We start from the raw sequence: 19,440 nt of genomic DNA on the forward strand, positions 1-19,440 counted from the left end.
CCCAACGTTGTCCGTTGTTCGGGCGAGCCGTGGTGGTCCACCAGGACGAGGGATTTCAATCCATCGAGCGGGCCCATGTATGACCCAATAAGCCATTTCCGAAGATAGCGCACACTGATATGGCAATGGGGACCATTTTCCGAGCACAACACCCCTATGAGCTGGAAATACCACCCCTAACCCTGTCCTCGGGAACATCGCCTACTCACTCCCAACTGCATTAGATTTAATTTCACGCACAGCAAAACGCGTTCGCCCGCCTCAGCCAATCAAAGGCAATTTTATCATGTCAAAATACATTCACACATAAGCTATTGATGAACATCCATATGAAGCTCGCCGTCGAGGAACGGTTTATTTTCTCCAAAAAAAGAGGCACCGCTCTTTCTTTCGCTACATTGTCGTTTCGTATGGGTATCTTCACTACCCTCGCATATGCCAACGGAGCCATTTCCCAAGACAACTCATACTCATGTGACAATGGGACCATTTTCCGAGCACAGCGCGTGCTCTTCCCTCGTGAGTTGTAGAGCACGGCGCGTGCTCTCCCTCTCGTGAGCTAGAAATACCATCCATAGCCCTGTCCTCGGGAACATCGCCCACTCATTCCCAATGACATCATATTTAATTTCAAGCGGAGCTGTCGTCCTTATCCAATCAAAATGCAATTTTCTCGTGTCAATATACACATGGAAACTATTGATTAACATCCTTGTAAGTTGATGAACGGTGAATAACCTAGCTGGCACCTATCAAACCAATCGATGTTTTTTCTTCTGTTCTGTTCTGTCTAAAAATAAAATATCCACCCATCATTGCCTTACCTTTTAGAATACAAATAACACAAAGAGAAAGAAACAAGAGAGAGATTAGAATACCATTGTGATTTGTGATTGTTTTTCTTTCCATGGAACCATAGATGGAGCTTTGTTTTGGTTGGAAAGGGAGGAGGGGCAATATAGTCCTTTCACAGAGCCTAGAAAAATAATAAGAATACAAGTGGTGTATTGGGGTCGGGCAGAGCACAGCGCACGGGCGCCTCTCGGCCTGCTCTCCTTCTTCTTCCTCTTCTTCTTCCTCCTCCGATCTCTCCAAACCCTAGCAGCAATCCAAATCCTCTCGATCGCCTCTCGGTCTCCCATGACCGCCTCCTCTGGCGGCGACGGCGGCGGCTCATCTCCGGCGCCCCGGGCCATGAAGCGCGAGCTCGCTTTCGCTCTGCAGTCGCTCTCCGAGATTACCACCTCCCTGGGCCGCACCCGCTCCCGCTCTGGCCGCTCCCTCTCTTCCCCCGCCTCCTCCGCGCCGCCTGCCAAGAGGCGGAAGCCTAGATCACCGGACCCTCCCAACAAGGATAAGGAGGAGGACCCTGCGGATCTGCTTTCCTCCCCGCCCACGCCGCCCTTGGATGCCGAGGCGCCCAAGGCCAGCCATGACGCTGATGTCGATGGAGAGGCGTCCAAGGCCGGCAGCTACGTCGTCGACGCCGGCCTGCCCAAGGCCAACCACCGTGCGGACGACCTCATCACGGTGGATGCCGAGGCGCAGCCCAACACCAACGGCGGCGACTCCGACCTCATGGGCGCCTTCGCCCGCCCCTGCCTCGGCGCCCCTTCGACAGGGGAGGAGCATGGATCCACTCCTGCTGCAGTCCCCCCTCAACATCCAAATGGTACATCCAATGCATCTGGAGAAGACACCGGTGTCATGACTCAATCTGCCGGATGTGATGCCGAGGCTGCGAAACAGGACGCAGGAGCCGAGCCCAATGCTGCTGCTGCGCTTGCAATGCCGGATGTGGATGAGCATGCCTGGTTGTTGGAACTGGATGCACCTCCAACTTTGCAGGAATTCACTGCTGTAATGGGTGAAAGTCCAACTCTGGATGAGCTCTTGGATGCCTGCTTGGGGTCAGGTATGTTGGACAATGCCTTTGATGATCCTCTTTTGGCCACTGAGGGTGCAAGTTCAACTCTGCAAGAATCCACTACTGTGATTGTCCAACATCACAAGGAGGAGCTCATGGAAGCCTGTCATGGATCAAATGGATCAAGTATGCTGGATAATGTCCTGGCCGGTTCTCCTTTGGTCACCGAGGGTGCACATCCAACTTTGCAGGAACCCACTTCTGTAATTGGCCAACACCAGAGGGAAGAGCTCATGGATGCCTGTCATGGATCAAATGGATCAAGTATACTGGATAATGTCCTGGCCGATCCTCCTTTGGTCACTGAGGGTGCACATCCAACTTTGCAGGAACCCACTACTGTATTTGGCCAACACCAGGGGGAAGAGCTCACGGATGCCTGTCATGGATCAAATGGACCAAGTATACTGGATAATGTCCTGGCCGATCCTCCTTTGGTCACTGAGGGTGCACATCCAACTTTGCAGGAACCCACTACTGTAATTGGCCAGCACCAGAGGGAGGAGCTCACGGCTACCTGTCATGGATCAAATAGACCCAATGTCCTGGACAATGTATTGGCTGATCCTCCTTTGGTCACTGATGGTGCCGCCACTCCCGTTTCCACTTCTGGCCTGAAGCCCAGAAGACGCTTCACAAGATCTCTACTCAAGAGCAAACCAGAAGAAGATGCCGTAACCAGTGAAGTTCAAGGTAGCGATGACAACAAGGATGCCTCAGTTGACTTGGCTCCACCATCGGAGAGGAGGTTCACAAGGTCACTGCTCAAGCCACCAGCTGATACTGCATCACCTCCATCTGTAAAGAAGATGGAGATGAAGATGTCTAAGAAGGTTGCATGCTTCACAAAGCACCCAGGCAATGTTAAAGAGTTGCTGCAGACAGGCCTGCTCGAGGGAATGCCGGTTATGTACATCATCCCAAATAGCAAGGTATGAGAGAATTAGTCATGTTTTATCTACAGTTTCTTGTCTGTCGGCAGAGTAGACATAGCTTCATTTTTGGGCTAGACGAGCCTTTGACACTGCCCCAATATTTAGCTGTGCCTCATGATTTAGCTTGGCTCAGTGATCGTCAATATTAGTTATGGGTTTTTATCTTTTAGTACACCATAGGGTACTGGATGTTTTTCTGTTAAGATAATGCATGTCTTTGCTTCTGATATGTTAAGTCATTTTCTAGCCAGCTTTGTTGGTACCCAGGCACCATTTGTTACACCTTCCAGGGACTGCCCAAATCAATTGTGTGATAACTTGTGACACCAATTGTCAGGCCTTCTCCCCTTAATTTTTCATGCCACGCTTCTTCTAGCCATATCATGTTAATATTATTTTGTTGTTTCAAAAAACGCAAAGCTTGTGGCTTGGTGCATTGGTTCATGTTAGTGTTATGAGGGGCCATGAACGAATTAGCCCCTAAATGCAGCTCTTTAAATAAACTGCCACATGTTGTGAAATGCTATGGCAGTCACCTTTGAGCGTTTTAAGCGTGAATCATGTTATATAACAAGTGGAGAACGATGCAACTCAGTGCAATTAATATTTATGATATTTGCAACTTGCAGAAGGCTGTGGTCAAAGGAGTGATTACAGGTTGCAATATACGTTGCTTTTGTATTAAGTGTAATGGCTCTCGGGTTAGTGCTCTTGAACCTGGCTCTCAGATTAGTACTTCCTCTATCTGTTGAATGTGATGGCTCTCAGGTTACACCACTGTTTACATAATGATGTTCTCCTTTTGAATGTCACAGGCTCTCTCTACTTATTTCTTTGAACTACATGCTGGGAGCAACAAAAAGCACCCTGCAGAACACATTTATTTAGGGAACGGTAATAGTTTGCGGGATGTGCTGCGTGCCTGTTGTGGTTCTTCTTTGGAATCTCTGGAAGAAACTTTCCGGTCTTCAATTGACCCCATGGTTATAAGGAGCCGACCGAATTGCCTGAATTGTGGCGGTGAGGCTTTCATGCTTAGGTAATTCTGGAAGTGCTAATTTTCTTTGCTGCCTTTGCTTATGTTACCTATTTGCTCCAGGGCATCTTCCTTCATCAGAAACAGAACACTTTCTGTGTCACTGTTGCCTTGATTCAAAACAACCTCAAGATCCTCCTTCCCCATCTTATTCATGTAGCAAGAGTGATTCCAGGTAAGCAGTTTAATCGTCATAATGTGCTAGATGTGCTCTTTTCTGCCTTACTAAGATATCTCACCATTTGTTAAATAATTTGATCAAGAGATATTACTGTACACCCATCTATCATAAGGAACTAAATTGTTTATATCTAGTCTTATGCAACTTCATAGTTTTTGCTGGATTAGTATTTTAGACTTCTGTTGAATTCTAGTTTGAACTTAAATTATTGCATTTACATATTTCATTCCCTCTTCATTTTTTGTTTTCGGGGGTGTTATAGTATGACTCCAAGTTTCAAGAGTTCTTCGGTGAAGATATCATCAATCAAGAAGGCTGGGAGTTCTGGAAAAGTGACAACGAAGTTGGTACTTCTAAACTTTTGTTATCCCTTTTTTTTCTTGGTTAACAAGCACGTAATTGATTGGTCACTGCTTGGTAATTTCTTCAGGGATACTGGACTACACAAATTGGTCTTTAAGGTTTTGCTTGATGGCACTGAAGTAGCTTACTATGTTGATGGGCAGGTTGGTTGGACCAAGAGTTGTTTCCTGATTTTTTTTATTCAGACATTGTGCTTGCTTGGTTGATAACTTGCACCTGTGTTATGCAGAGAAAAGTCGATGGCTATATCAAGGATCAAAGGATCTACTGTAACCACTGCTCGAGAGTGGTGCGACTCTTTTCCATTAAAGTTATTTTTTAATGAATATATATATATATCTATAATATTCTTTTTGACCTTTTTATGTGTAATATCCAGGTTAGCCCCTCAGCATTTGAGGCTCATGCGGGTGAGGGTTCAAGACGCAAACCGTAAGTCTGTTATGTGGTATCCTGTTTTAGCTTATGTCAACCTTGTTCGGTTTTCCCTTAAATACATGCATTGCTGTCAGGTATGACAACATATTCACATCGAATGGGGTATCACTGCATGAGTTGTCGATGAAAATATCAAAAGATATGGAATTGTCGGAACGTGAAACTGATGATCTGTGCAGAGAATGTGGTCTAGGGGGGGATATTTTCCCTTGCAAAATGTGTCCAAGGTCATTTCACCCAGGTAGAGTCTCCCATCCTTCTGAACTGTAAATAATGCTTGAAGAGTGTCATCTTTTAGTTATTTACTTGTGAATCGTCATCTCTCTCTGTTCACACAATCGTTCTAATATGGACCTGCTTATTTCCAATTTGCAGCTTGTGTTAGGCTCTCTGAATTCCCGTCAGAGTGGTTTTGTGATAATTGCAGCAACCTTGTTCAAAAGGAAAAAGCTTTAGCGGCAAATAAAAATGCTAAGGCTGCTGGGAGGCAGGCTGGAGTTGACTCCATTGAACAGATAATGAAGAGAGCTATAAGAATTGTCCCAATTTGTGATGACCTTGGAGGGTGTGCCCTGTGCAAGTGAGTACTGACTATCTTGGTTCTTTTCCCTCTTAATATGTTTGCTCTATTGTCATAATAAACTATACTTGAACCAGATCAGAGAATTGTATATGGTAAAGGTTTAAGAGCTTAGACTTTAGTCATAGGATCCCAAGGTGTTTTGGCACTTTCTCAGTTTGATCTATGGCAAGTAATATTTTATCAAACGCTATATTTTATTGTCTCTGCTAGGAATGGTGGAAACAGCATGTGGACAATTTACCTGTGGTCTAGAAAATTTGTAGACAGTTTTTTGTAGTGGCATAGGCATAATTAGTACAAAAGCTAGTCTATACCCATACGAAAAGAGCACGGGCAATCTATTAGGTGACCAGAAGAGTGTTCTTCAAGGCGGTTTAGACTTTAGACTGTTTGGAAGACGAAAAGAGCACGGGCAATCTATTAGGTGACCCGAAGAGTGTTCTTCAAGGCGGTTTAGACTTTAGACGTTTTGGAAGGTATTTGAAATGACACCTGTCCATATTCATGAGAACAACTGCTGTAGAATCTAACCTCACGTTTGAATCGACAAACCAACTCCATGTGAATACTATGATTTCTTGAGACATAATTCGAGGTCTAAATCAGCAAATCGACACCTTAAAGGAACTATTGTAAGGAGAGAGCTCAAAAGCAAAGGTCCTTGTTATTTGGAGACTTATTATGAATAAAGATGACTTTTTAGTATGTTTCTTGCTATTTGGAAGGCTCCCTCCCAATTTGCTACAATGGAATCTTGTAATAATCATCTTCTTTGTGCAGGAAAAAGGATTTTAACAATGCAGTATTTGACGAGCGCACGGTGATACTCTGTGATCAAGTATGCCTTCTATCAAATGCCATCTTGATAGTTTCTGCATATGATCCTGTTATTAAGACATGTTTTTTCTTTATGTTGCTGGATATAATTTTTGTCTGAACAAAAAAAGTAAATTAGCGTGATATTTCTTACTGTCGCTGCATATAAAATATACTTATGCTTGGTTAACTTGTTTTTTCTGTGCTGTTCAGTGTGAGAAAGAGTACCATGTAGGATGTTTGAGGACTCAATGGCAGGTAGACCTGAAGGTCAGCACATATGAACTTTATTTGTTCAATTCCATATCACCCTTAATCTTAGCATTTAATTTAAGTTTGATGTGCAATATTCACTGAAAATTAGCAATGCTTATGTCTAGGGTGAAAGCTAACAGAGTAGCTTGTTTTCTTTTCTGCAGGAATTACCAGACGGGGAGTGGTTTTGTTGCAGTAGTTGCTCCGAGATACGCTCCTGCTTGGACAAGATGATTTCTGATGGAGCCCAGCCTTTGTCAGGGTCAGATCTTGAGATCATAAGAAAGAAACATGAGTCGAGAGGTCTAAGCATGGACACTGATATAGATATCAGATGGCAATTACTTGCTGGTAGAAGTGCCACTGAAGATGGCAGCTTACTGCTTTCCTCTGCTGTCCCAATTATTCATGTACGTGCTGCATTATTTGATATTGAATATAATCTCTTTTATATGCACTGTCAAGTTTTTTCTTCTATTCTCTTTTGCATCTGATACTCCGGACAGCTAATGGCATTTTGTTTTGACGTTTGATTTTATACTGATTGTGGCACTTCTCCTAGCACACTTTTGTTGATGTTTAATGCTGATTGCTGCACTTCTGTGGTTATTCTTTCTTTGCAGCAATCTTTTGATCCAATCATTGAAGCTAATACCGGTAGGGATCTAATTCCTGAGATGGTTAATGGGTAAGATAAGATAACTTTTCTTACGTATTTTTTCCAATACTATGCTTTGTGAGTATGTAGCTGTGTCACCATGTGTATGAAATGTCTCGTTTCTTCCTTTGATCTTCCAGAAGGAGACCTAAGGAAGGAATGCCCGGCCAAGATTACAGTGGAATGTACTGTGCAGTCATAACTCTAGGGTAAGAATTGTCTATGAAACCTAAAATTGGACCGAACGTTTGTATCCGGTGTTGTTGAATCCTATTTGCATTTTGCAGTTCTACTGTTGTGTCGGCAGCACTTTTGCGCATCATGGGAGGTGACGTGGCTGAACTGCCACTGGTTGCTACAAGTATGGATCTTCAAGGACTGGTGAGTATAAAATTGCTGCTTAGCATTATATGCCTCATTATCACTCATGCTGGCAATGAAGGAATGCATTTTTGTAGTACATTAGTAAAGAGTTATCCTTCTTATTACGTTCCTATCTAGGTGAAGTATAAAGCATCGACCTATATCTTTTTTTCTTTTCTTACGGATAATTTGCTGCAAACAGGGCTATTTCCAAGTTTTGTTTTCATGCATGGAAAGGATGCTCATCTCACTGAAGATCAAGCACTTCATGCTTCCAGCCGCCCAGGAAGCTGAAGCAATCTGGATGAAGAAGTTTGGTTTCTCTAGAATTCCTCAGGAACAGGTTTGCTACAATCCTGAGTTTTTTGTTTATTGTCTGGTTGTGTTGTTTGAGAGATTTAAATCTAATCAAACTGACTGCTCGCAGTTGGAAGCTTATCTTAATGGGGCACACCTGACTGTATTCCATGGAACGTCGAACCTGTACAAGGCGGTGCCTTCGCCATCTCCCGGAGATTGAAGCGTTTTGTTCAACAGATATGGTGATCAGACATTTGGAGGCTCTGCTGGTAACTGTACATAAGATGAAGCATGGCAAAAGGATGATGATATACTTCAAGGGGAACATAAAAGATAGTGATGGAAGTAAAGTAACCGAGGTCTGCGTGATGTCTGAGATAGATGTGGAGATGCTGGAAGCCATGTGCTGCCATTTTCTTTCTTTTTTCAGCTGAGTGGCAAATGTAGGCCATCTCAGAAACTGCAGATTTTGATGATGCGAGACTGGTCTCTCCTGATGTTGTCGGTTCCGTGACAGAAGTTTTGATCTGTTTGTTGGGGTACCTTCCATAGTGTTTGTCTCAGAATTTTGTAAGGAGTGGTGATAAAGTGTTTTATTTATGTCCGGATGGGTACATGCAACTTTATCTGCTTCTTATGATTTCCCTTTGCATGGAACTTTGCTGCTTTAGATGAGGTCGTTCTTCACCCCCCAACGCCTCCTTTTGTTTCGAATGAATGTACCCACCTCCTAGAAATGACAAGTAGGAAGGAGTTGGTCGGAGCAGAAATCTCAATTTCTACATCTTTAGTGATCGAATTACGCAAAGCCATGGCATGACATGGCATTTCTCAGTCGTGCCAATTAAGCTTGTGGACAGACACGAATCATCAAGTACAGTGGCATTACAATGATGGATGGGACGGAGTAGTTAATTAGATGGATTCTTCTTGTGGTTGTGGTTTGGGTTTCTTGACGAGGATGAAAATGGCGACGCGATTGGTGCGGAAATCAGGGTGCCACTGCTCTTGCTGGATGCTGCCAATGTCGAAGTCCTCCATGGCCGCCTCCAAGAAGCACTCCAGCACCACGTCTAGCAAAACCAAATCCATTCCATTCCATTAGATCAGAATCAGAGAGCTGGAGCACAAGTTTTAGGGAGAGGATGAGTACCGTTGCGGAGTTCTCCGGCGAGCAGTATGGTGGTGCGGTCGCCGGCGAGGCCGTTGAGCGTGGCCACGAGCGGGTCCACCGCCTCCTCGCTGTAGACCACGTCGGAGCCCAGGATGAAGTCGAAATCATGGCTGCCGTCGTCGTCCAAGACAGGATCCTCGTCGCCCCACACGAGCTCGGCGGCCTGCGCAGAGCCGCCGCCCCAGCAGCTCGACGAATCGAGGTTCTGCTCGATGTTCTTGGCGAGCAGCCTGAGCCGGTCATGGAGGTCGGTGGCGACGACGCGCGCGCCGAGCAGCGCCGCCACGATCCCGACGAGGCCGCAGCCGGCGCCGAGCTCCAGGGCGCGGCCGCCGCGGAGCCCCTTGAGGGCCCCGGTGTCGGCGGCGGCGTGCTCGAGGAACTTGGCGAGCACGACGGCGCTGTCCCAGACGACGGCGCCCGTGACGCCCGACGCGGCCATGAAGGAGGACGGCGACTGGAGGAGCGTCACGCGGCGGCCGCAGGCGTCGAGGGCGAAGGCGGCCGCGCCGTGGCGGACGAAGGCGTTGGGCCGGTGAGACGCCGGCTGGCCCAGCGACCACAGGAGCATCGTCTCCCCCGACGCGGTCTCGACCGGCCGGGCTGGGCCGGCGTACGCGCCCAGCACCGTCGTCGTCTCCTCTGCTGCTGCTGGATCCATCTCCTTGCTTCCTTCCTGGGGCGGCGGCGGCGGCCGGGGAGGGGAACTCGACTTCATTTGTTGGGCTGGGCCAAGATGGGCCAGGCCGGGGCTAAGCGGCCCGACTAGCCCAGAATGCCGAATCTGAACACGCTCCTCCTTTCTCTGCTCCTATAATTTCGAATCTCTCGCAACGGCCGTTAGAGAGCTGGAGCACAAGTTTTAGGCGGCGCTTCTCGCAACGGCCGAAAATTCCCCATCAATTCAATCCAATTCCATTCGATCCGGTTGTAGATCATCGTTGGGTGATGGAGGAGCAAGCGCCGGCGGCGGTCGTCGGAGGCAGCGGCGTCAGGGCCGAGCAAGCGGTCGTCGGAGGCGGCGGCGTCAGAGTCGTCGCGAGGATCTGCTGCCCTTGTACAACTACTGCTGCTGGTGCCTCGTCGTCGTTCAAGGTGGGCGTTGTGCGAGGCGCGCATCCTCGATCCTCCGATGCCGCCCGCGTCTCCTTCACTCCTTCCTCCTCTTCTTCCAAAGGGTATTTCTTTCTACTAGCCTGCGATTCCCGTCAATTTCTAGTGGATATATGTACGATTTTGACTTTGATCCGGCCTGCACAAGAGCTGACGGCAACACGCGCAAGGACGACCACAGGCTGGACTGGTGCTACCTCAAGGAGGAACCCAATCAGCACGTCTTCCTCAACGAGGTCAGCCCGCTCATCCAACGTCTTCTTCAGACCACCAGCAGCACCAACGCCTGCGTCGTCGCCTGTGGCGCCGCCACTGCCAAAGATCACCTCTTCACGGTACGTAATACACAATACTCCATCCATCACCTGTTAAAATGAGTGAATTTGCATTTCATGGATTGATCATGGACCAACTGATCTCGAATGCCCTGCCTACGTACTTTCAGGGGTCACAGGACCAGCCAGGCGTAGTCACCATGGCAATCAACCAAATCCTTGAATTCACCCAACAAATTGGCGGCTCTATCACAGTCTCAGCCTATCAGGTGCTCCAGGATGCCCGCATCTTTGATCTCTTGGACCCCAAGGACCAAGAGGTCCACATACTAGAAGATGCCGACGGAAGGACTCATCTCAAGGGCCTCTCCAAGGTACAATTGATTCATATTCTCTCTAACTTAACTTCACTCTAAAAATGTTGACTTACAATAAGCTTTACATGGATGCTTGCCTGAGTACTAATTCTTTTACATTCGGCAATTTAACCACGTGTTATACAATATGAACTGATTCTAAGGGATTATTTTTTAATTGCAGGTTGATGTGAAGTCAGTGGAAGAATTTACACAACTGAGTTGTTTCGATTGCAGCAATCAGAAGAAGCATCCTACTAATAAATCTTCTAGCCAGTTACACACTATGGGACACCAAGGCCTGATTATTCACATTTCTAGAATGGACCAGCAAGACAGGCAACGTGTTGTTGCTAAGATGAACTTCCTCAACTTGGCAGGTTTGCTTTTATCATGCGCACAACGCAAGTTCTGCCAGCCTAGTTGAGATGGTATATGACATTATCTTTTTTTTTTTTTGGTTTTTACATTATGCTTTCCTTAGGCTACGTAGATCCCAAGCAGAAGAATAATGGTGAAGGGGCTGCTCTACAAAACAGTAACAAGTCCATATATGCCTTGATGAATGTTGTGCAAGCACTGAATAGCAACCAGAGTTTTGTACCGTATAGGCAGAGCAAAGTTACTCGTCTTCTGCAAGATTCTTTATGCAAGACAAGTGGAGCTGTGTTGATAACCTGCTTGGTAAACTACTTGACAGCTTTATCTCATATGACTTTATTTTGTTACAGGATGGACAAAAAAATAGTTTTTTAATAGTATACATCTCAAAGGTCCATTTTGTTAAGAAATGCGAGCTCTATCTATTTCTTACATCTCCTTGAAGCTAACATCAGTTAGATAGATATTTCAGAAATGGGATACAATGCTTCTATTTTTTTAGTTATTAACCTTGCATATATCAAGGTGATGTGTTCATGTTCGTAAAATAATAAAGTTTGTAACAATAACTTGTACCCGTATCTTCTCATTCAATAGACGCATTCTTCAAATACTGCAATATATGTTCCAATACTTTTAGTGGTAAGACAGGTGCTCAAACCATAATTTGGTTCTGACCAATTATTAGTTGCTAGTACCATAGCTTACCTGTTAATTTAATACATAGCAGCTATAGCAATCTCATCTCAATCTGTTTTTGTCTCTTTATGCATGATGAAGGATGACATTTGCTGCCAAGATACAGTCTCAACTCTTAGGCTGGCCTCCCGTTCGAGCCAAGCAGTCAATGGACAATTCCGCTTATCCACGAGTGCTAGAAGTTCTTCAAAGACAAATGCTAGTTTGTCTACAAATTCCAAAAACTCCTCCATTCCGTTCCTTGCGTCTATCCACAAACCGAATTCTGCAGTAGAGGAGCATCATCGACCCCGGTTTAACAAGAGCGCATGTCGAACTCCTGCTTCCAAGAAAAGGTTGTATTCTAATCTGGCTGGTAATTTATTTGAGCTTTCACATTTTACTGAAATTTTTACAAATAATGGTTGTTTTAATTTCATAAAAGGTCACAGCCGATCATCCATTCAACAAAAAAATCAGGAAGCTCACTCTCTGCTTCTATGAAAATGAAGCAAAATGATGCTAAGCCTAAAATGAGTGCAAGGTACAACACTATTCACTAACTCCAGAAAATTTCTTATTCACTACTCCTAAAATGATGCTAAGCCTAAAAATATGAGTATTATTTTCTGTGCAAAGACTTAATTTTGTTTTTGTTATACAGAACCTTGCTATGTCCAAGTACCAGTTCATCAAAGGTAAATAACTAAACATATTAATAAATCATTTGTTGCATTATTGCAGACAAGTACTCCCTCCGGAGTAATATGCATGTGTTTAAGTTACTATTCCAATGTGTCTTCACACTTTAACTAACTAATTCTAATCTATGAATTTTGTAGGAAGATGCATTAGTTGTTGATCCAACTGCAGTAAAGGAAGCCGAGGTTAGTATAATTAGTGGATGCAGTTGTGTGTGGTTTGTTTTCACTAAATTTATTTAGTTTTCCACTGCATCGTTCCACAGGAGGCACAATCATCACAAGGCATCGAAGTCCACGTTCCATCAAGAGATGAGGTACTTTGGTTTCTTCTTGGAAGTATCACAAAGGTATATGATAGCGCTGTCAATAATGATTGTCATATGTTGAAATGCAATATGCAGGGGTTTGATAAAACAGGAGACTCTGTAGATACCATCTCATCTGAAATACAAAATGCGGTTTCAAGTAATATGCAGGAAGCGGTACATATCTCTATCCCTGTGCGAGAAAAACAGAGCTTATTGTTTAGTAATTATGTATACCATAAACAAGATTTTTTGTTTGTTTTAGGGCTACTCCTTGTCACATTCGCATGCAGCGAGTTCATATACTGACTTGGATGAGATCCGCTCTTCTAATGTACCTGGTATGACACAAGTTTATTACTTTATTTTTTGGCATATTTACAAGTGCAGACTCAATTGAAAATTAAACATCACAGATACCCTTGTCGAAAAGACTCCGGTGAACACCAATAAAGTCTCTCCAAAGCTGACCGAGCGACTGAGAGAGATATCAAACTCATTGAAGCTTCTTAGCACTCGTCCATTGAGCGTAACAGCAAAAAAAGGCATGCCGATTAACATTGACGAAGCTGAACACAAAACTCCTGTGATGCGTCTGAAATTTGAGCAGGCAGAAGATCCAAAAGATACATTTCAAGCCCGCAGCACAGGGATCAAGGTTATATGTTTATAACTCGCTGGCTACTTTTATTATATATGTAAATTGGCTTTGTTAACAAATTATTTTTATTTGAATACAGAAATCTCTAGTTGAAGAGTGCTTGACTTTTCTCAACAGTGCTAATAAGTGAGTATGATCTTAACTAGAAAATGATTTCACATTATTTATAATAATCTAATTCATGCTTCTATATCCATTGCAGGGAGCAATTAAAAAGCCTTAAGGTGAGCTCAGATCTTAATAATCATGACCCTTCAGATTATTTTGTTTTCACTGACTCATTGTGGAATGTGTAGGGCATTGGAGAAAAAAGAGCAAATTACATAATTGAGCTCCGCGAGGAGTCACCGGATCCATTTAAAGAGGTATTCAGTCTAGCTCTCATACAAAGTACCTTTTGAAATTACTAGCCAACAATGTTACCTACCTAAGGTGCCCGTGTTGTTTTCACAGATAGATGATCTTAGAGATATTATTGGAATGAACCAAAAAGAGGTATTGGAGAATCGCACTTGACTGTTTGTTTCAGTATTTGTTTATATGCGTTATATTTTCTAACTCTTCATAGTATTAGGTACTATGATGCTTTTACTCATTCTCGATACAATGTTGTTTTTCACCAGATAAAAAAGATGATCTCTGGGATCATCGACTCCTAGATCCATGACCTCTGCCGGAGCGGATGACAACGGTTGTTGTTAAGGCTGCCGATAGTAATCTTTCCGCCATAGGAGTGCCAATCTGTACTGATGTGTGTTGGGTACCGAAAATGCTTTGGTTTGTTGTGTTGAGTGTGAGAAGTGTTGTGAATGAAAATGAGAATGAATCTCTGTATTCTATTCCATTGATTGATGATGATATTTATACAGGGTGAAAAGACATCAATACATGCATTGTAGTCCCAAACTTTTGCCTTCGCGTCCCAAATTTTTGGACACGAACAGTTACATAACCAACTGTCTAATTATTCATTAACTAACTAATAATTAATCTAATTGATCATAAATAATTATTCTCAACAAGAAGCACCTTGAGTGCTTTGGTTTGTTGCGTTGAGTTTGCAATCGTATTTCTTGTGTAATAATTAATTGCCACTCTGTGTATTTTTATAATCAATACTACGTAGCAAATAAAACGCATTTCTCATCCTCCTTTTGTGCGATATGGAACCATATCTCATCACGTGTGCATTGATCTTGGCGGTCGTTCTGGAGCCGTGCCTGCCTTGCGGGATCAGGGCATGGCGGCGGCGCTCAGCATGCAGATAGGGGCAGGGGCAGGGGAGGTGGCCTCAAGGATGGAAAGGTCACCTTCCCAGCCCGCTCTTCAACTTCCAAGCATCACGTTTACATCTCAAGCCACACGTGGCGAGAAGCCGGCAACTGGACCCTGCCCTTCCAAGCTCAAGCTCTGGTTTGGCCTCTCTGCCAAGGACCAAGTGTCGTTGGCTGCTGTGACCTATCCTCCATGGATTCCCTGCAGCCACAGCTAATTCTCCTAGATGCTTGTAAGGAGCTTGACCAGCCAGAGGATTGGAAGCAATACTCCCTCCGTTTTTATATATAGGGCGTGTAAATTTTACTCCTAAATTCTGAAATGTAAGGCGTGAATCAGTTGCATGCGGAGAAAAAACAACGGTTTCAGTTTGCTTGATTTTTTTTCTTGCGGAAATCCTTTTGTTTGTTAAGATATAGGCAGTTATTGATGAATGCATGCACGGGAGAAAGCAGGCAGTTGCCGGGCATGCTCGTGGATGCCTGGCTGCGTTAATCTTGATTCAAGAAAATATGCGCCCTACAAAAAAAACCGGAGGGAGTACAAGGATTCTCAGCTTGTCAACCTGGGCTCTGGCAAGCTAAGCGGCGATTCTAGCGGTACCGGCCGCTAGAGCCAATCACAGCCTCCCATGTATTAGGCAAGCCCCACCCCCACGTGCACAGCAGGAAAGAAAGTGAATGGAAATGGGGATTGGGATTGGACTTTTGGATTTTTGTACTAACATATGTTGTTGCTTGTACAAATTATTTAATAGTCCACACAAACTCACAATTTAATGAAATTTTGAGGGTGGTCTTAAAATGAGAAAATCCACCTTCAGTAAAAGTTTCAAGAAATTCTGAGCAAGTTTGAAAATCTGGCATACATTGTTATTGGTGCTTAGCATATGAATGCTATTTTTTAAATAATACAAATTATTTAATCATTTTTGAAAATAATATACTAACCTCTGTTAATTTTTTCAGAAGCTGGTTAGAGAACTAAGGCACGATTGGACTGAAATTAAGAGAACAAATAGTTCAATTGTGCCTTAATTCTGTAACCAGTTTCTGTTCAATCGTGCCTTAGTTCTCTAACCAGCTTCTGTTAATTTGCTCTCTTAATTTCAATCGTGCCTTAATTTCAGTCGAATTGTTGTGTTTGTGGATGAAACACAAGCTACATCCATTTAAACATGCATTGATCATACAACTAAGTAGTTTGGGGAAGTTAATTAGTTCCAATCGGTTTGGACGACACAAACTGGAACTAATCAGCTTCGCCCAGGCCAACTGGAACTAATGAGCTTCGCCCAGGCCAACTGGAACTAATTGTCTTCGGCCAGGCTGACTGGAGATAGTCGGCCTGGCCCAAACCGAGGGCGTATTATTTTTGAAAATTATGAAGAACACGTATTATTTTCAAAAATGATTATTTAATTCAAATTATTTTATGGTAGATGATATATGAATGGTATATTTCAAAGCAAGTTTGAAATTTGGCATATATTTTTATTGGTATATTTACTGGTGTATGGTATATAAACAGTATGTGATAAAAGAATGGTATGTGATATGTGTCACTGGTTTATGATATATGATATGTGAATGGTATATGTCGGCAAAGTATCCGGTGAAAACCACTTCTACGGTGCAAACTGTGAAAACTCCATCGAAAAAAGTTCAAAAAATTCTAACAAAAATCACATATGTTAGAAAAGTGATGGTTTATATATGTGTAAAATTTGAAGTCCAAACTCAATTTCGTTTGGTAGCCGCAAAAAAGACAAATTCTGCATGAATAGTGGTTTTTCAGTGTTTGACACTATTCATTGTAAATTTCTCTTTTTAATATCTCCCAAATGCTTTTGATTTTGAACTTGAAATTTTGCAGGTTTGTAGAAAATCTCAGTCCCATCATATGGTATTTTTTTAGAATTTTTTTGAAACTTCTAAACGTTGTTTTTATGGAGTTTGCACGGCTTGCACCTAATGAGAGTTTTCACCTGCTACTTCGCCGGTATATGTCATCTGTATATGATATACGAATGATATATGTTAGGTATATCAAATTCCAATGGTGGATTTTCAAACTTGCTCTGAATTTTTTGAAACTTTTATTGAAGGAGGATTTTTCTATCTTAACACCACCCTCAAATTTTCATAAAATTCTGAGTTTGTTTGGACCATTAAATAATTTGTACAAGTTATAAAATATATTAGTACACAAATAGCAAAGTCCAATATCCTATTCTTTCCCTTTCTGCTGACTGATGCACAAGCACTTAGGGGGTTTGCTTTTCTTTGCTGTATTGGTGGAAGCTGTTCCGGTGCATACCGGCACCGCTAGTTTTGACTTTTGCGTGCATTACAAGGTTCTTCCACACGAGGAGCTTTGCAGTCTTTACTGGGGTGGAGGTGTAGCATCATTATATAAATATATAATTTTTACAAAGTGAGACACCAAAGTGCAATCTTCGAGGATCACTACAAGAATTTGTTCGAATTATTAACGTTCGCATGGTGACGTTCTAGTAAACTGCCACCTAAAATGAGAAATCCTGCCGATTTGGTCTCATGGGCCTCGGGAGTATGCTGTCAGAGCCGCTCTTTCCGTCCCAGATCAAGATTCGCGGGACGCATCGAGCTACAACACCCCTTATTGGGCTGACTTCTTACGATCCAGTTCATACAAGTGACGGTCAGGCGCCTCTTGTCAGATGCGCTCCCACGTTTTTGTCAGTTACACCGACCTGGGCCCGCATGCGGAGTACGGAAGGACGTGCGTCCTCACCACATGCTGCCGCGTGTCCAGAGCCGCCGCTACATCTCCAGGTCACCCCGCATGTCAACCTTTTTACCTTGTTTGACGAGCACGTGCGTTATTTGCTCTAGGCGACTGAGCCCGCCTGTCTGACCCGACCGCACGTGTCCTTACGAACTGCTCCCACGTGTCCACCTAGTTCACGCGTGGGCCTGCATGGTCAGTCCGTCCAACCTGGTGGACCCACACGCGAGGTACCGAAGGACGCGCGTCCTCACCAGTTACCACCGCGTGTTCAGATCGGCCTCTACATCCCCAAGTGATCCCACATGTCAGGCTTGCACCCTTTTTGACTAGCACGTGCGTTATTTGCACCATATGACTGAGCCCGCCTGTCAGACCCGACCACACGTGTCCTTACGAACTTCTCCCACCTGTCCACCCTGTTCATGCGTGGGCCCCTACTGTCAGTCCGTCCAACCTGGTGGACCCACCTGTCAGACGGGGCAACATGTCGGAGTAAGGGGTCGCACGTGTTCGTTTCATGCCGTTCCTCTTGGGTCCGCCTGTTAGTCAGTTGGTCCCACCTTTTAGGTACGCTAGCGGGACCACCCATCAGGAGCATACAACTGGCCTTGCTTGTCAGAATCAAACCACAAGCTGACATGCCTGTCAGACCTTTTTTGTTTTGAGCGAAACGTCTTCGGGTCCGAAGATGGGCCCAATTAGTCTAACTAATGGGGCGACGTGCAAAATAGGCAAGTATGGCCCAGCTATGGGGCGGCAAATGCAAGCCTGTTTGAGGTAAACTTAACGGGCTGCAGGCGGTGAGGCCTTGCAACTAGTTCCGCCAGAGTCATCCAGTGGGTCAGAGCAGAAATACCGGTGCTCTTACGCCCTATTGCTACATGGGCTTTTGAGTGCGAAGGGCAGCCCACGGCCTTCCACATGAGACCAAATTGGGGAATAATAACACAGCCCAGTATGAGGGGCAAAATGTTATTCATGGGCTGTAGGGCGGCCCACGGCCATGCACGTAGCTCCGCTACCGTACAACCGTCCAGGTGAGTCCCGATAGAAAAAAAAAATACCACAACAACCCAATAACAACGATTACCGTTGTGATGCGTCGAATACGGGATGAAACGAGCTTCCTCGTACCAACGGACCAGCGACAAACGTTGTCCATACACGACATTCTCGCGGCTCCAGTCTTTAGGTGTCATTGCTAACCCAACTTGTTTGGGCGGGGAACGCCGTCTTCTTTGTTCACATTCATGGCGGAATGGCCACCGCGCCGATGCCGATTGCAACCTGGGAGGCAGTATATTTTTTTGAAGACGAGGGATGGGGTATGCAGTTTGCGAGAAAGTGCTGGTGCGTGACACGGACCGAAGGGCAGGACTAGAGGAAGAGGGAGCAAAGCGAGAGCGTGGGCATGTTATTTACGGTGAGTGGCATGACAGTAACTGCAATGCGCACACGTTGCGCCAATGGCGGGGAATCCAGTGTGGTGGTACAACTTCCAAGGTTTCTCGACATTAAACCGCACGTTGTTCGATTTCTATGAGTTTAAAACTTAAAAACAATATTCATAATTAGAAGTCTCTGTATGTATTAAATAGTTCGGTTAATCTAACCAGGGAACGTGACCACGCTTGACTTGCTGTGCGGCAGATGCTAGTGTAGTTGTGCCTAACTGTCTATAGGGAGCCGATGCATGCATGCGTACATATTAATTATCTTCTAAACCATTAATCCGATTAAAGATCCGTTTTCACGTTCGAGTTCGTCTCGACAAGGGCTTCAAAACAAGACCACATTTTACTATGTTTTGACGATATTTTTTCGACACCACATGTTGCCAGATTAATCTATCGTGTTTACCATGTTAGTTGTGAACGGTTACCATGTTAAT

The 19,440-nt window shown here is 44.4% G+C and overlaps 3 protein-coding genes across 3 annotated transcripts; 2 read left to right on the forward strand and 1 right to left on the reverse strand.

Annotated features, from left to right (window-relative positions):
• Positions 1 to 1,014: 1,014 nt before the first annotated feature.
• Positions 1,015 to 8,463, forward strand: LOC100842921. The gene is made up of 18 exons (XM_003561194.4): positions 1,015 to 2,859; positions 3,492 to 3,563; positions 3,678 to 3,882; positions 3,962 to 4,073; positions 4,342 to 4,422; positions 4,510 to 4,585; positions 4,672 to 4,731; positions 4,822 to 4,874; positions 4,955 to 5,121; positions 5,256 to 5,460; positions 6,244 to 6,301; positions 6,493 to 6,549; positions 6,699 to 6,944; positions 7,158 to 7,222; positions 7,333 to 7,401; positions 7,480 to 7,573; positions 7,758 to 7,898; positions 7,983 to 8,463. Exons 1-18 carry the CDS (start codon positions 1,141 to 1,143, stop codon positions 8,073 to 8,075), a joined length of 3,573 nt encoding a protein of 1,190 aa, XP_003561242.1. The 5' UTR covers positions 1,015 to 1,140; the 3' UTR covers positions 8,076 to 8,463.
• A 153-nt stretch (positions 8,464 to 8,616) lies between these two features.
• On the reverse strand, positions 8,617 to 9,708 carry LOC100843526 (protein-lysine methyltransferase METTL21D). The gene is made up of 2 exons (XM_003561196.4): positions 9,009 to 9,708; positions 8,617 to 8,928 (listed from the first exon to the last, which is right to left on the reverse strand). Exons 1-2 carry the CDS (start codon positions 9,688 to 9,690, stop codon positions 8,771 to 8,773), a joined length of 840 nt encoding a protein of 279 aa, XP_003561244.3. The 5' UTR covers positions 9,691 to 9,708; the 3' UTR covers positions 8,617 to 8,770.
• Positions 9,705 to 14,408, forward strand: LOC100843836 (kinesin-like protein KIN-10B). Its single transcript, XM_010231690.3, has 18 exons — positions 9,705 to 10,207; positions 10,291 to 10,477; positions 10,588 to 10,791; positions 10,958 to 11,153; positions 11,258 to 11,457; positions 11,935 to 12,188; positions 12,278 to 12,376; positions 12,497 to 12,530; positions 12,675 to 12,719; positions 12,800 to 12,850; positions 12,938 to 13,018; positions 13,107 to 13,182; positions 13,258 to 13,499; positions 13,582 to 13,628; positions 13,705 to 13,726; positions 13,799 to 13,867; positions 13,956 to 13,997; positions 14,126 to 14,408. Exons 1-18 carry the CDS (start codon positions 9,978 to 9,980, stop codon positions 14,159 to 14,161), a joined length of 2,115 nt encoding a protein of 704 aa, XP_010229992.1. The 5' UTR covers positions 9,705 to 9,977; the 3' UTR covers positions 14,162 to 14,408.
• The last annotated feature ends 5,032 nt before the right edge of the window (positions 14,409 to 19,440 follow it).

This window comes from Brachypodium distachyon, chromosome 1, assembly GCF_000005505.3.
Source record: "Brachypodium distachyon strain Bd21 chromosome 1, Brachypodium_distachyon_v3.0, whole genome shotgun sequence".
Lineage (NCBI taxonomy): Eukaryota > Viridiplantae > Streptophyta > Magnoliopsida > Poales > Poaceae > Brachypodium > Brachypodium distachyon.

Bases quoted from the DNA above. Each gene is read 5' to 3' on its own strand.
- LOC100843836 (XM_010231690.3), top strand. From the start codon at position 9,978: ATGGAGGAGCAAGCGCCGGCGGCGGTCGTCGGAGGCAGCGGCGTCAGG. The intron at 10,208-10,290 runs GTATTTCTTTCT...GGCCTGCACAAG, and splicing joins TCCTCCTCTTCTTCCAAAGG to AGCTGACGGCAACACGCGCA. The intron at 11,458-11,934 runs GTAAACTACTTG...TGCATGATGAAG, and splicing joins CTGTGTTGATAACCTGCTTG to GATGACATTTGCTGCCAAGA.
- LOC100842921 (XM_003561194.4), top strand. From the start codon at position 1,141: ATGACCGCCTCCTCTGGCGGCGACGGCGGCGGCTCATCTCCGGCGCCC. The intron at 2,860-3,491 runs GTATGAGAGAAT...TGCAACTTGCAG, and splicing joins ACATCATCCCAAATAGCAAG to AAGGCTGTGGTCAAAGGAGT. The intron at 5,461-6,243 runs GTGAGTACTGAC...TTCTTTGTGCAG, and splicing joins GGAGGGTGTGCCCTGTGCAA to GAAAAAGGATTTTAACAATG.
- LOC100843526 (XM_003561196.4), bottom strand. From the start codon at position 9,690: ATGGATCCAGCAGCAGCAGAGGAGACGACGACGGTGCTGGGCGCGTAC. The intron at 8,929-9,008 runs GTACTCATCCTC...TGGTTTTGCTAG, and splicing joins CGCCGGAGAACTCCGCAACG to ACGTGGTGCTGGAGTGCTTC.